The following is a 14,961-nucleotide window of genomic DNA, read 5'->3' on the forward strand; positions in this document are numbered from 1 at the left end:
TCTTCTCCTCCGTTAGACCGCCATGACAAATTCTTTCAGCCGCATCTCGTCTCTACAGAGTTTGTAACACAGACACGTTAGATTTCTCTGTTTTTCCATCAACCTCATCCTGGTGTCCCCATAGTGTCATCCTGCTGCCACCCCAATACTGTGCCTGTTGTGCCCCCCAATGCCCCAGGTACTATACTGCTGAAACAATAGTGACCCCAGTAGAAATAATGTCCCTATAGTGTCTACAGCAATTATAAATGCCCCTAGTAATAATAATAAAACCCTAGATTGTGCTCCAGGTAATAATGTCAGTATAGTGTCCCCAAAAATGTCCTCTAATATGTCCCTGTAATAGAAATGGCCCTACAGTGCCTCCCCAATAGTAATTTCCCTTCATACTGCCCCCACAGTAGCAATTTTCCCTACACGGCCCCAACATAGTAACTTCCCACCTCACTGCCCGACAGTAGTAATATGCCCCACACTGCCTACACATAGTAATTTTCTCCCACACTGCCTACACAGTAGTAATATGCCCCAAAGTTGTAATTCCCCCCACACTGCCCCCCTTCTGGCCAGTTATGTCCCCCAGTGTCCCCCTTCTGGCCAGTAATGTCCACCAGTGCCCCCCTTCTGGCCAGTAATGTCCGCCAGTGCCGCCCCTTCTGGCCAGTAATGTCCGCCAGTGCCGCCCCTTCTGGCCAGTAATGTCCGCCAGTGCCGCCCCTTCTGGCCAGTAATGTCCGCCAGTGCCACCCTTCTGGCCAGTAATGTCCGCCAGTGCCACCCTTCTGGCCAGTAATGTCCGCCAGTGCCACCCTTCTGGCCAGTAATGTCCCCCAGTGCCACCCTTCTGGCCAGTAATGTCCCCCAGTGCCACCCTTCTGGCCAGTAATGTCCGCCAGTGCCTCCCCTTCTGGCCAGTAATGTCCGCCAGTGCCTCCCCTTCTGGCCAGTAATGTCCGCCAGTGCCTCCCCTTCTGGCCAGTAATGTCCGCCAGTGCCTCCCCTTCTGGCCAGTAATGTCCCCCAGTGCCACCCTTCTGGCCAGTAATGTCCCCCAGTGCCACCCTTCTGGCCAGTAATGTCCGCCAGTGCCTCCCCTTCTGGCCAGTAATGTCCGCCAGTGCCTCCCCTTCTGGCCAGTAATGTCCGCCAGTGCCACCCTTCTGGCCAGTAACGTCCCCCAGTGCCACCCTTCTGGCCAGTAACGTCCGCCAGTGCCTCCCCTTCTGGCCAGTAATGTCCGCCAGTGCCACCCCTTCTGGCCAGTAATGTCCGCCAGTGCCTCCCCTTCTGGCCAGTAATGCCCGCCAGTGCCTCCCTTCTGGCCAGTAATGTCCGCCAGTGCCACCCTTCTGGCCAGTAATGTCCGCCAGTGCCTCCCCTTCTGGCCAGTAATGTCCGCCAGTGCCACCCTTCTGGCCAGTAATGTCCGCCAGTGCCACCCTTCTGGCCAGTAACGTCCGCCAGTGCCACCCTTCTGGCCAGTAACGTCCACCAGTGCCACCCTTCTGGCCAGTAACGTCCGCCAGTGCAGTCTATAGACCAATGGAATCATTTATCAAACTGGTGTAAATTAGAACTGGCTTAGTTGCCCATAGCAACCAGATTCCACCTTTCTTTTTCCAACGAAACCCCATGTGCAGAAACCAGACAAGGCCACACGGGCACCTACAGGACTCCCCTCACACCGGGCAGGGGTTACTCAGCACCTTGGTAATGAGAAGGAAGCGTCCGCCTATGGCCGCTCATAGTCCAATCCTAATACTCACCTAAAGGTACTTTCACACTAGCATTTTTCTTTTCCGGCATAGAGTTCCATCACAGGGGCTCAATACCGAAAAAGAACTGATCAGTTTTATCCCCATGCATTCTGAATGGAGAGCATTACGTTCAGGATGCATCAGGATGTCTTCAGTTCAGTCTTTTTGACTGATCAGGACGGAGATAATACCGCAGCATACTACGCTTTTATCTCCGGCCAAAAAACTGAACACTTGCCTGAATTTTTTTCCATAGGAATGTATTAGTGAGGACGGCGATACAGATGACTATGGAGAGGAACGCTTCCACAATTGAAGCGCTCATCTCCTGCTTGTCACCAGGGCCGTGGCCTTGCGGCACTCAGGCCTGCTGGCCTAACGGAAAATGTCCTGGTATCCCGGCAGGCCAGTCTGGCCCTGACCTCTTGTTACCCTATAGAGATGCGGACATGTACGGTTAGATCGCTGCTAGCATATTCGCAATATACCTGTCCTATAGCGCTGTGTGGTTTTATCACATGTAAATCAGCCTGGTAAGGAGCCCAAGGGGCTGCACTAACCGTTCTGGAGCCTAGCCATGCCCCCCTGTGAAGGAGCCCAGCACCGCCTGTATCCACGAATCTCCTCCTTGCTCACAGTCAGATCGCCGTAATCTCGCTGTGCGCAGTTCCTTCCCCTAGGCTGTATGCCGGCACTGCGCATGCGCGAGCTCGTGCACCGTGAGATTACGGAGATCTGACTGTGAGCAAGGAGGAGATTCGTGGATACAAGCGGTGCTGGGCTCCTTCACAGGGGGGCATGGCTAGGCTCCAGAACAGTTAGTGCAGCCCCTTGGGCGCCTTACCAGGCTGATTTACATATGATAAAACCACAGAGCCCTATAGGACAGGTATATTGCGGATATGCAAGCGGCGATCTAACTGTACATGTCCGCATCTCTATAGGGTAAGGCTATTTTCACACTAGTGGCAGGACGGATCCGAAAGGCTTTTCCCCCTTTCGGATCCGTCCTGCCGCCGCTAAAAGTACTGCATGTCCGACTTTTTAGACCGGCGCCCTCTCACCGCGAACTGCGCCGGAGCTCTGCCACCGACCTCATTATAGTCAATGGGGACGGAGCGGCGGCACGGCAAAATAGCGGCAGGACAGTGTGAAAGTAGTCTTAAAAGAGGTGACAGAACCCCTTTAAAATGCAATCAGTTGGCATACGTTTTGCCTTATCACTCTGCCGCAAGTGTGAAAGTAGCCCATTTGCCCAAAGAATAGAAGCGCGCCGCACAGGCGTCCGGCTGTGATGAGACATTGTGAGGGCGGCTGGAGTTCGGTGTCCGACCACAGGGAGGCGGTGACGGGCCGGAGAACTAAAAAGTCTTGTGTTCACCATCGATCACCTGACGCCGTCGCCAACATAACTTTCACTTCCGGGTTGATTCGCGTTCTCTTGTGGTTTGACCCTCGCCGGTCGCCGTCTTGGGTTTAAGTCTCGGAAGCCGGAAGTGACGCTCCTTTCTTTTCAGGTTCCAAGAGACACCGCGGTGAGTACCGGGCGCGGAGGATCTGTCTCCATCCTCGGGGTACGGGGCTGGCAGGAGGCGGGTGATGGGGCCCAGGGGTAGCCCGGTGGGTGGTGCGGGGTGTATATTGTGTATTTTGCGGGCAGCGATTGTGTGTTGTGCGGATCTCTGACATTTGTGTCTCCTCCGCAGGGCCCCGGATTCCAGCTGCAGCATGGTAAGTGTCTCCCTGCTTCTACCGGGTATTAGTACCGGGGGCGTGGCGTGTGGCTGATGAGAGTAGTAGTACTAGGCCAAGAAGGGTAATGTCACGTGGTTTTGGCCAGTCTCATGCTCAGTAAGTCCTGATAGAGTGGGGGAGGGTGAGAGTTGTAGTACTTATTCATGTACAGTTAGGAGTGCCTCTGTATGCCACGGCAATTTTCAGGTGGCTGTGAGCTTGTTGGGAGTAGTAGTATAGTTAAGAAGTACTCTACTTACGTTGTGCTATAAGCCTGATCCTGGCATGCAATCTCTCCAGTTGTGTTGTGCTTGCTAGGAGTTGTAGTACATAGGGTAGCTGTCACTGCCGTTTGCTTGTTGCAAGGGGCACATTGATGTACCCTGTAATTCCTATTGTGTCATATCATTAAGTAGTAAAGTGCATGTTGGGAGCTGTAGTACTTCTCTGGGAAGGAAATGTGTGATGCCCCTAGACACGTGCACTACAGTTCCAGCATTGTGATCAGTGAGGCAAATGCTGGGATTTGTAGTACTCTTGTAGAGCTGCCAGGTGGCTCTTGTTATGTCTAGCAGTTTGGTAGCAGACATGGTGAGAGTTAGGCTAGGTCTACACGACGACATTTGTTGCGTGACAAAAAGTCGCACGACATTTTGTTGCACTAATGTCGCGTCGCAGTGCGACACCATAGACTGCCATTATAGAAATTGTCGCTTGACATTAGTGCAACAAAATGTCGTGCGACTTTTTGTCGCGCAACAAATGTCGTCGTGTAGACCTAGCCTTATAGTACTGGACATTCAGTTTGACTTGACCTATGACCCCTGGTTCTCTTTATTTGCATCTACCTGGAGTAGCAGCACAACTCCCAGCAAGATGGTAGTTGGCATGCCCGTTCTGCCACTCGTCTGGGTGCCGATGCTGTGGTTGGTATGTCTGACTTGTGTCTTTATTTTACAGCCTCGCAAAATTGAAGAGATCAAGGATTTCCTGCTGACAGCCAGGAGAAAGGATGCCAAGTGTAAGTAGTGGTGGGCCCTGTACCCAGGGGTCTGCCCGCTCTGTGCCCGCCATAGTAGAGGATGTTCTCTCCAAGCATCCACAGGTGTCGCCAGCTTACTGCGGCCTCTGCTGCTAAGCAGCTGCCCAGAGCTATTTAAAGGGCTTCTCCAACCTTTCTAGACCCTTCTTCCTCCATAGGGCCGCTACTGTGCCCCCATGACAGCCCTTCCTCAGTAGGGCCGCTACTGTGCCCCCATGACAGCCCTTCCTCAGTAGGGCCGCTACTGTGCCCCCATGACAGCCCTTCCTCAGTAGGGCCGCTACTGTGCCCCCATGACAGCCCTTCCTCAGTAGGGCCGCTACTGTGCCCCCATGACAGCCCTTCCTCAGTAGGGCCGCTACTGTGCCCCCATGACAGCCCTTCCTCAGTAGGGCCGCTACTGTGCCCCCATGACAGCCCTTTCTCAGTAGGGCCGCTACTGTGCCCCCATGACAGCCCTTTCTCAGTAGGGCCGCTACTGTGCCCCCATGACAGCCCTTTCTCAGTAGGGCCGCTACTGTGCCCCCATGACAGCCCTTTCTCAGTAGGGCCGCTACTGTGCCCCCATGACAGCCCTTTCTCAGTAGGGCCGCTACTGTGCCCCCATGACAGCCCTTTCTCAGTAGGGCCGCTACTGTGCCCCCATGACAGCCCTTTCTCAGTAGGGCCGCTACTGTGCCCCCATGACAGCCCTTTCTCAGTAGGGCCGCTACTGTGCCCCCATGACAGCCCTTTCTCAGTAGGGCCGCTACTGTGCCCCCATGACAGCCCTTTCTCAGTAGGGCCGCTACTGTGCCCCCATGACAGCCCTTTCTCAGTAGGGCCGCTACTGTGCCCCCATGACAGCCCTTTCTCAGTAGGGCCGCTACTGTGCCCCCATGACAGCCCTTTCTCAGTAGGGCCGCTACTGTGCCCCCATGACAGCCCTTTCTCAGTAGGGCCGCTACTGTGCCCCCATGACAGCCCTTTCTCAGTAGGGCCGCTACTGTGCCCCCATGACAGCCCTTTCTCAGTAGGGCCGCTACTGTGCCCCCATGACAGCCCTTTCTCAGTAGGGCCGCTACTGTGCCCCCATGACAGCCCTTTCTCAGTAGGGCCGCTACTGTGCCCCCATGACAGCCCTTTCTCAGTAGGGCCGCTACTGTGCCCCCATGACAGCCCTTTCTCAGTAGGGCCGCTACTGTGCCCCCATGACAGCCCTTTCTCAGTAGGGCCGCTACTGTGCCCCCATGACAGCCCTTTCTCAGTAGGGCCGCTACTGTGCCCCCATGACAGCCCTTTCTCAGTAGGGCCGCTACTGTGCCCCCATGACAGCCCTTTCTCAGTAGGGCCGCTACTGTGCCCCCATGACAGCCCTTTCTCAGTAGGGCCGCTACTGTGCCCCCATGACAGCCCTTTCTCAGTAGGGCCGCTACTGTGCCCCCATGACAGCCCTTTCTCAGTAGGGCCGCTACTGTGCCCCCATGACAGCCCTTTCTCAGTAGGGCCGCTACTGTGCCCCCATGACAGCCCTTTCTCAGTAGGGCCGCTACTGTGCCCCCATGACAGCCCTTTCTCAGTAGGGCCGCTACTGTGCCCCCATGACAGCCCTTTCTCAGTAGGGCCGCTACTGTGCCCCCATGACAGCCCTTTCTCAGTAGGGCCGCTACTGTGCCCCCATGACAGCCCTTTCTCAGTAGGGCCGCTACTGTGCCCCCATGACAGCCCTTTCTCAGTAGGGCCGCTACTGTGCCCCCATGACAGCCCTTTCTCAGTAGGGCCGCTACTGTGCCCCCATGACAGCCCTTTCTCAGTAGGGCCGCTACTGTGCCCCCATGACAGCCCTTTCTCAGTAGGGCCGCTACTGTGCCCCCATGACAGCCCTTTCTCAGTAGGGCCGCTACTGTGCCCCCATGACAGCCCTTTCTCAGTAGGGCCGCTACTGTGCCCCCATGACAGCCCTTTCTCAGTAGGGCCGCTACTGTGCCCCCATGACAGCCCTTTCTCAGTAGGGCCGCTACTGTGCCCCCATGACAGCCCTTTCTCAGTAGGGCCGCTACTGTGCCCCCATGACAGCCCTTTCTCAGTAGGGCCGCTACTGTGCCCCCATGACAGCCCTTTCTCAGTAGGGCCGCTACTGTGCCCCCATGACAGCCCTTTCTCAGTAGGGCCGCTACTGTGCCCCCATGACAGCCCTTTCTCAGTAGGGCCGCTACTGTGCCCCCATGACAGCCCTTTCTCAGTAGGGCCGCTACTGTGCCCCCATGACAGCCCTTTCTCAGTAGGGCCGCTACTGTGCCCCCATGACAGCCCTTTCTCAGTAGGGCCGCTACTGTGCCCCCATGACAGCCCTTTCTCAGTAGGGCCGCTACTGTGCCCCCATGACAGCCCTTTCTCAGTAGGGCCGCTACTGTGCCCCCATGACAGCCCTTTCTCAGTAGGGCCGCTACTGTGCCCCCATGACAGCCCTTTCTCAGTAGGGCCGCTACTGTGCCCCCATGACAGCCCTTTCTCAGTAGGGCCGCTACTGTGCCCCCATGACAGCCCTTTCTCAGTAGGGCCGCTACTGTGCCCCCATGACAGCCCTTTCTCAGTAGGGCCGCTACTGTGCCCCCATGACAGCCCTTTCTCAGTAGGGCCGCTACTGTGCCCCCATGACAGCCCTTTCTCAGTAGGGCCGCTACTGTGCCCCCATGACAGCCCTTTCTCAGTAGGGCCGCTACTGTGCCCCCATGACAGCCCTTTCTCAGTAGGGCCGCTACTGTGCCCCCATGACAGCCCTTTCTCAGTAGGGCCGCTACTGTGCCCCCATGACAGCCCTTTCTCAGTAGGGCCGCTACTGTGCCCCCATGACAGCCCTTTCTCAGTAGGGCCGCTACTGTGCCCCCATGACAGCCCTTTCTCAGTAGGGCCGCTACTGTGCCCCCATGACAGCCCTTTCTCAGTAGGGCCGCTACTGTGCCCCCATGACAGCCCTTTCTCAGTAGGGCCGCTACTGTGCCCCCATGACAGCCCTTTCTCAGTAGGGCCGCTACTGTGCCCCATGACAGCCCTTTCTCAGTAGGGCCGCTACTGTGCCCCCATGACAGCCCTTTCTCAGTAGGGCCGCTACTGTGCCCCCATGACAGCCCTTTCTCAGTAGGGCCGCTACTGTGCCCCCATGACAGCCCTTTCTCAGTAGGGCCGCTACTGTGCCCCCATGACAGCCCTTTCTCAGTAGGGCCGCTACTGTGCCCCCATGACAGCCCTTTCTCAGTAGGGCCGCTACTGTGCCCCCATGACAGCCCTTTCTCAGTAGGGCCGCTACTGTGCCCCCATGACAGCCCTTTCTCAGTAGGGCCGCTACTGTGCCCCCATGACAGCCCTTTCTCAGTAGGGCCGCTACTGTGCCCCCATGACAGCCCTTTCTCAGTAGGGCCGCTACTGTGCCCCCATGACAGCCCTTTCTCAGTAGGGCCGCTACTGTGCCCCCATGACAGCCCTTTCTCAGTAGGGCCGCTACTGTGCCCCCATGACAGCCCTTTCTCAGTAGGGCCGCTACTGTGCCCCCATGACAGCCCTTTCTCAGTAGGGCCGCTACTGTGCCCCCATGACAGCCCTTCTCAGTAGGGCCGCTACTGTGCCCCCATGACAGCCCTTTCTCAGTAGGGCCGCTACTGTGCCCCCATGACAGCCCTTTCTCAGTAGGGCCGCTACTGTGCCCCCATGACAGCCCTTTCTCAGTAGGGCCGCTACTGTGCCCCCATGACAGCCCTTTCTCAGTAGGGCCGCTACTGTGCCCCCATGACAGCCCTTTCTCAGTAGGGCCGCTACTGTGCCCCCATGACAGCCCTTTCTCAGTAGGGCCGCTACTGTGCCCCCATGACAGCCCTTTCTCAGTAGGGCCGCTACTGTGCCCCCATGACAGCCCTTTCTCAGTAGGGCCGCTACTGTGCCCCCATGACAGCCCTTTCTCAGTAGGGCCGCTACTGTGCCCCCATGACAGCCCTTTCTCAGTAGGGCCGCTACTGTGCCCCCATGACAGCCCTTTCTCAGTAGGGCCGCTACTGTGCCCCCATGACAGCCCTTTCTCAGTAGGGCCGCTACTGTGCCCCCATGACAGCCCTTTCTCAGTAGGGCCGCTACTGTGCCCCCATGACAGCCCTTTCTCAGTAGGGCCGCTACTGTGCCCCCATGACAGCCCTTTCTCAGTAGGGCCGCTACTGTGCCCCCATGACAGCCCTTTCTCAGTAGGGCTGCTACTGTGCCCCCATGACTACCCTTCCTGTCTGTATGCGCGTAGCCTTCATCTGGTGTCTTCTCTACAGCTGTCAAGATTAAGAAGAACAAGGACAATGTGAAGTTCAAGGTTCGCTGCAGCAAATACCTGTACACCCTGGTCATCACCGACAAAGAGAAGGCAGAGAAGCTGAAACAGTCCCTTCCTCCTGGTGAGTGCGTATGGGGGGCTCCTATCTGGGCCAGTAATGTCACCTTCATTGGTCACATGGCCTAGGCGTCAAGTGAATGGGGCTGAGCTGCAATACTGAGCAAAGCCACTCTAAAAAGGTGTTTGATAAGCTGCAAGGAGGCCTTGAATGTGACCAGCAGTTATAATTTTCCTCTGAGTGAGACCGGTAACTTAGAAGCTGAAGCGGTGCTCTCACTACTACCCATTCAAATGTCTGATCGGTGGTGGTCGTCAGGCAGCCCCAAATTGCACACTTATCACCTCTATCCTGGGGATAGATCATTAGTATTAAAGGGGTTATCTAACCCCAAAAATGCCTCCCTAAACGACTGGGCCGCTCACACAGGTTGTACTTGCCTGGCTCCCCGGCGCCCACGTCACCTCTGATGGCCGCCGCTGTATCTCCTCATTGCGTGGATTAAAACATCCGGTGACGGGGGAGCCGCCAATAGTGGGCTGCGACAGGAACGAGCCTCCCTCTCTTCACGGGCTCGTTACTTGACTTGTCTACAGAATATTTCCCATACCTTGTTTCTTCATCTACCTGGTAAAATGCTTTGTTTAAAGGGGGTATTCCCATGTCGGACAATGGGGGCACATCGCTAGGAAATGCCCCCATTGTCTGATGGGTGTGGGTCCGACGTCTGAGACCCACACCTACCTTGTAAACTGAGCTGGGGCCAACAAATGGCTGAGCCAGTGCTCAGCTATTTTCAGTGGCCCCATAGAAAAGAATGGAGGGTGGCCGCACGTGCTTGGTGCACCCGCCTTTACTTTGCCAGCTCTCTCTCCCCTGTGTTCTCCGGCCTGCGCTGCACTGTCACCTGACGGCCTGCAGTGTCAGGTCATGGTGCGCGCACTACATCCTGACACTGTACAGGATCAGGACAGTGCAGCATGGGCCCCATCAAAGAAGACCAGGGAGGTCGACTATCGGAAGCTCTTGCTGCGCTTCTTCCCGGCACCCGATGCATACTAGTGTTCGCATGATCGGTATATCTGCAAGGTTAGATGCCGATAATGTACAGAATCCTGAATATCGACCGATATCAGTACTTCCGATAATCGGTTGATCCCTAGTTCTGGTGTTGCAGATTATGTATGCCTGTTGGGATGAATTCACATGCCCTGGAATTGATGCAGGTTAATAGTGGATTCTGACCTCAGCAGTTTACACTACAACACCTGTTATATGGATTTTTTTTAAACCCATCCACATGTAGTAAAGAAACTGATACAGAATTGGGGGGATGCTGGGAATTTCCCAATCTGCAGAATGTCATTTTGTGGAGTAGGTGCAGATTCTTGTGATTAAAAAAACCGCAGAGTACTACAGTACAAGCAGTGTGTGTAAGAGGAGACACATCTCAAGGACACTTTGCTTTTTCGTTCCGTGTGGAAATTGACCTGCCGTTTGTATTTTGAAATTGCAGCATGTCAATTTTCTCCAAATCCGCCCTTTAAATCACAAGTAATCCATGTGCGTTTTGGTGCAGAAATGCACAGAAATTTGTGTGGAATTTCTGCAGGACATCCCGCACCCGTGTGCAGGCAGCCTAAATGCAAACGGTGAGGTCTGCAGCAAACGCCCATGATGGCTGATCAGTCTGGGGGCTCTGTTCAGATGTTTGTGGGATATATGAAATGTTTACCTGGAGCAGTCAAGTGAATCGCTACGTCTTCAGTATGTGCGCTCAGGATCTGAGGGTTCAGTTTCTTCATTGCTCATACACGGGGTTTATTAGTGGGTTGTAGATTTCCAGATCCAAACGTGTATTATTACAAGCATGGGAGCGTTGGCCGTGGGCTCCAAATGGGGATGTACACTAAGCCCATGAGCTACATAGAGTCCAGCTCGTCACGTAGGTCTCTGAATGTGATCAGCACCCAGTCCCTGGATGACCTGAGATCTGATCACTGGTATTCCCGCTCATGAACCCCACCCTGATGCAATCTCAGACATGTCTCCAAACTAGTTGTTTAATATTTAGTGACCAGCGGAGCAGCAGCCATTCAGAAATATCTGTTGGACCCCCCACCAATTTGATATTGATAGCCTATCCTGAGGGTAGACCAGCAGTATAAAAATACTGGAAACCCCTTGAAAACCTGAAGGTGTAAAGCTCTGGTCAGTGCGGCAATGGCGGGGCGAGCTGTTGCTGTGGATGATGAGTGTCACTCGCTCTGCGCTGTAGAATCAGATCCTAACTGATCCCTTTCTATTCTCTTGCAGGTCTCTCCGTGAAAGAACTGAAGTAATCCTGCTCTCTTGTACAATAAAAACATTAAAAAGACTCTGCTGTCCTGTGGTTATGGGTGAGGAGCACCGAGGGGGTCACACTTGTTTATGGTCTGTAGACGTGGTATAACAATTGAAACGGGGCCCTACAGGTGCTGGTGTGGCGGCTCTCGAGGGTCTTCCATATAACAATCCACAAAGCAGGCTGTTCCACAGTAAGTGCTCATGCACACAAATGTTTTTTTGCGTTCTGTACACAGGCCATATTTTGATTCCATATACGGAACCATTCATTTCAGTGGGTCCACAAAATATGCGGACAGCACTCTGTGTGCTGTTCACATCCGTTGCTCAGTTCCGTGGCCCCGCAAAAATGTTTAGCGGACAAGAATAGGCATTTCTATAATGGGCCGACTGTTCCGTTCCACAAATTGCGGAAGGCACGGGGCAGCGTCAGTTTTTTGCAGACCGCAAAAAAACGCACGGTTGTGTGCATGATCCCTAAAGGAGTATTACTGCTCATAGCCACCCCTTTGGGGCGGCAGGAAGGGGTTAACCTCCGCCATTTAAAAAATGGTTTAAAAATGCAACCCTTATTCACACTACATTGTATGCTATTAGAAAGTCCGACTTGACCTGCCAAAAACAAGCTCTCCTGCGGGGACGTGAAAGCAAAAATAAGTTACAGCTTTGGGAAAACTGGGAGTAAATAACAATGGAAAATTGCCTGGTCTTGAAGGGGTTAACGGCAGTTTCACAGCCATCAGTCTAAAAATGACTAGACCCTCAGTGCTACAGGGATGTTCTTCCTCATCCTTCTGATTTTCACTGAGGTGACTGGGATTTGTAGTTCCACATCTCCTGAGTCATTGTGGTCACATGATGTGAACACTGTTATATATCTACCTTGGTCTGCCACTGTGGGGGGGGCTATACTCCCTGCTATGGCATATTAATGTGTTAACCCCTTCATTACCCTGCCATTTGTCACCTTAAGGACCAGGCCATTTTTAACAAATCTGACCAGTGTCACCTTGAGAATTTTAAAACGCTTTTACTTATTCAGGCCATTCTGAGATCTCTTCACATAAAAAAAATTACCAAGCAATTAGCAAATTTCAATTTCTTAACTTTTATAATAGACAGTAATACCTCCAAAAATAGTTATTACTTTACATTCCCCATATGTCTACTTCATGTTTGGATCATTTTGAAAATGACATTTTATTTTTTGGGGGAAGTTAGAAGTTTAGAAGCAAATCTTTTAAGTTTTTTTAGAACATTTCCAAACCTTCAATTTTTACCGGACCAATTCAGTTATGAAGTCGCTTTCTGGGGCTTACATATTAGAAATCACCCATAAATCACCCCATTTTAGAAACTACACCCATCAAGCTATTGAAAACTGATTTTACAAACTTTGGTGCCCCACGGGAATTAAATTAAAATGGGAATAAAATGTCACTTTTTTTTAGCAGATTTTAAATTTTAATCTATTTTTCTGCAACACATCCAGGGTTTACAGCCAAGCAAAACTCAAATCTATTACCTTGAATCATGAGTTTACAGAAACACCCCATGTGTGCTCAAAAACTGAAGTATGGGCGCACAGCAGGCTTCAGAGTGGAAGGAGCACCATATGACCTTTGGAGAACAGGTTTTGCAGGATTGGCTTTTGGGAGCTATGTCGCATATGAAGACACCCCTGAGGTACCCCTAGAGTGGAAACCCCCAAAAAGTTACTCCATTCTGTAAACTAAAGCCCTCAAGGAATATTTCAAGATGAGTAGTGAGAACTTTGCCTTCAAAGGTGACTCATGGAATTGGCTGTGAAAATGAAAAATAAAAAAATTCCCAGAAAAATTGATTTTAGGCCCACATTTTTCACTTTCACAAGGGGGAACTGGAGAAAATGCACCCCCTAATTTATTGCCCATTTTCTCCTGATTACAGAAATGCCCCATATGCGCTTGTATACTGCTATATGGGCGTACCACAGGGGTCAGAAGGAAAGGAGCACCAAATGGCTTCTGGAAGGCAGATTTCTCCGGAATAATTGACAGGCGCCATCTTGCAATTGAACACACCCTGATGTATCCCTAGAGTGGAAACCCCCAAAAAGTGACCCCGTTCTGGAAACTACACCCCTCAAGGAATATTTCAATGTGTATGATGAGCACTTTGAGCCATCAGGCGTTAAGCAAAGTTAGGAATCGTTTGGCTGTGATAAGGAAAAATAAAATATAACACCCACGCTTTTCACTTTCACAATGGGTAACAGGACAAAATGCACCCCACATTTTGTTCCACATTTCCCCTCGAACCTGCCAACACCCCATATGTGCTCAAGAAAATGATGTATGGGCGCACAGCAGGGATCTAGAGTCAAACGGCTAAATGTGGATTTTGCTGACCTGTATTTTAGATGCCATGTCGCATTTAATAAATTCCTGAGGTCCCCAGAAATGAGAAACCCCAACAAGTGACCCCATTTCAGAAAAAGCACCCCCGTATGAACATTTTTAAGGGGTGGAAATGGCAGTTTTGACTTAACAGTTGTCTCACAGAAGACCAACACTTGTTAAAGCGTTTCAAAGCACATTTGTAAAATTTACTAGCAGACCCCAATTTTTCACTTTCACAAGGGGTTAAAGGAGAAAATGCACCACAGTATATGTTCCCCATTTTCTCCCCTTTTTGCTAATACCCCATATGTGCTTGTAGCCTGCTGTATGGGCGCACAGCAGGTCTCTAGAGGCAAAGTGCAAAATGTTTTTTGCTGACCTGAATAAACAGACATGGATTTTGGGTGCCATGTCGCATTAAATAAATTCCCGATGTCCTGAGAAATTAAAAACCCGAAGTGACCCCATTTTTGAAAAGGGCACCCCTGTACCAACATTTTAAGGGGTGCAAACAGTTGTCTCTCAGAAAAAAATATGTATTGGTTGTTAGAAAGTGGATATGTGAGGTGGACTAAATCAGAGATATAAAGTGGAAATATTACAGAGTACATAAAGGATGAAATTTAATTACTCCATGGATGAGTGGAAGATTCTGAAGCATGCCTGCTGGCACAGGCCAGGTTTTGCAGTGGTACATTGTCTTTCCTTATCCCTCTTTTGTGACACACCCTGCATCTTTGTTGGGTCCTTCCCTTCCTTGCTGTCTGGGGGACTTGACCTGGAAAATGTTGTCCTGGTACAACACGGGAACCATGACTTCCAGAAGTACTGGGACCCTCCCCGGCCTGGGTTTGAAAAATTAGGGCCTGGATTACCACCTCTTGGAACTGAAGGAAAGTTCCTGTGTGGCCTGCAGAATGAAATGGCATGTACATATTGCACATTGCCATCTGTACAATGTGTACCGCCAGCTTTTTGTACCACACTTTTTTTTTTCGTGTGGCACTGTATGGCTTCAGAAGTTGATCTGCAAGATCCACCCCTCCCATGTGCCTGTTGTAGTCCATGATACAAACTGGTTTGGGGACAGTGGTTGTGGTACCACATACAGGAGCAGGGGAGCTGGCGTTAGTGTGAATGGTGGTCAGTATAAGGACATCCCTCTTGTACTTAACCACCTGCATGTTCTCGTGGAGGAGAGCCAAACTTTCACCCATTCCCAGTGGTTGCCCTACCAGGAATCTAGGGAGGAGATTTTTGCTCACTGTGCCGCAAGCCACAGTACCTCTGGCAGTTAGGGACATGAATGGGGTATGCTGGTATAATAGTTATCCACATAGAGGTGGTAACCCTTA

The 14,961-nt window shown here is 52.2% G+C and overlaps 1 protein-coding gene across 2 annotated transcripts; it reads left to right on the forward strand.

Annotated features, from left to right (window-relative positions):
• The first annotated feature begins 3,223 nt into the window (after nucleotides 1–3,223).
• RPL38 (ribosomal protein L38) lies at nucleotides 3,224–11,256 on the forward strand. 2 transcript variants are annotated; one of them, XM_044296418.1, is made up of 5 exons: nucleotides 3,224–3,292; nucleotides 3,464–3,488; nucleotides 4,452–4,512; nucleotides 8,820–8,942; nucleotides 11,196–11,256. In XM_044296418.1, the coding sequence occupies exons 2-5, from the start codon at nucleotides 3,486–3,488 to the stop codon at nucleotides 11,219–11,221; spliced, it is 213 nt and encodes a 70-aa protein (XP_044152353.1). In that variant the 5' UTR covers nucleotides 3,224–3,292; nucleotides 3,464–3,485; the 3' UTR covers nucleotides 11,222–11,256. The 2 variants fall into 2 exon arrangements, with proteins under 2 accessions (XP_044152353.1, XP_044152354.1); XM_044296419.1 differs by having other exon boundaries at nucleotides 3,275–3,331.
• The last annotated feature ends 3,705 nt before the right edge of the window (nucleotides 11,257–14,961 follow it).

The sequence above is a fragment of the Bufo gargarizans genome, chromosome 6 (genome assembly GCF_014858855.1).
Source record: "Bufo gargarizans isolate SCDJY-AF-19 chromosome 6, ASM1485885v1, whole genome shotgun sequence".
Taxonomy (NCBI): domain Eukaryota; kingdom Metazoa; phylum Chordata; class Amphibia; order Anura; family Bufonidae; genus Bufo; species Bufo gargarizans.

Excerpts from the sequence above, each read along its gene's own strand:
- RPL38 (XM_044296418.1), top strand. Across the intron at positions 4,513-8,819 it reads CAGGAGAAAGGATGCCAAGT|CTGTCAAGATTAAGAAGAAC; the intron begins GTAAGTAGTGGT and ends TCTTCTCTACAG. Across the intron at positions 8,943-11,195 it reads GAAACAGTCCCTTCCTCCTG|GTCTCTCCGTGAAAGAACTG; the intron begins GTGAGTGCGTAT and ends ATTCTCTTGCAG.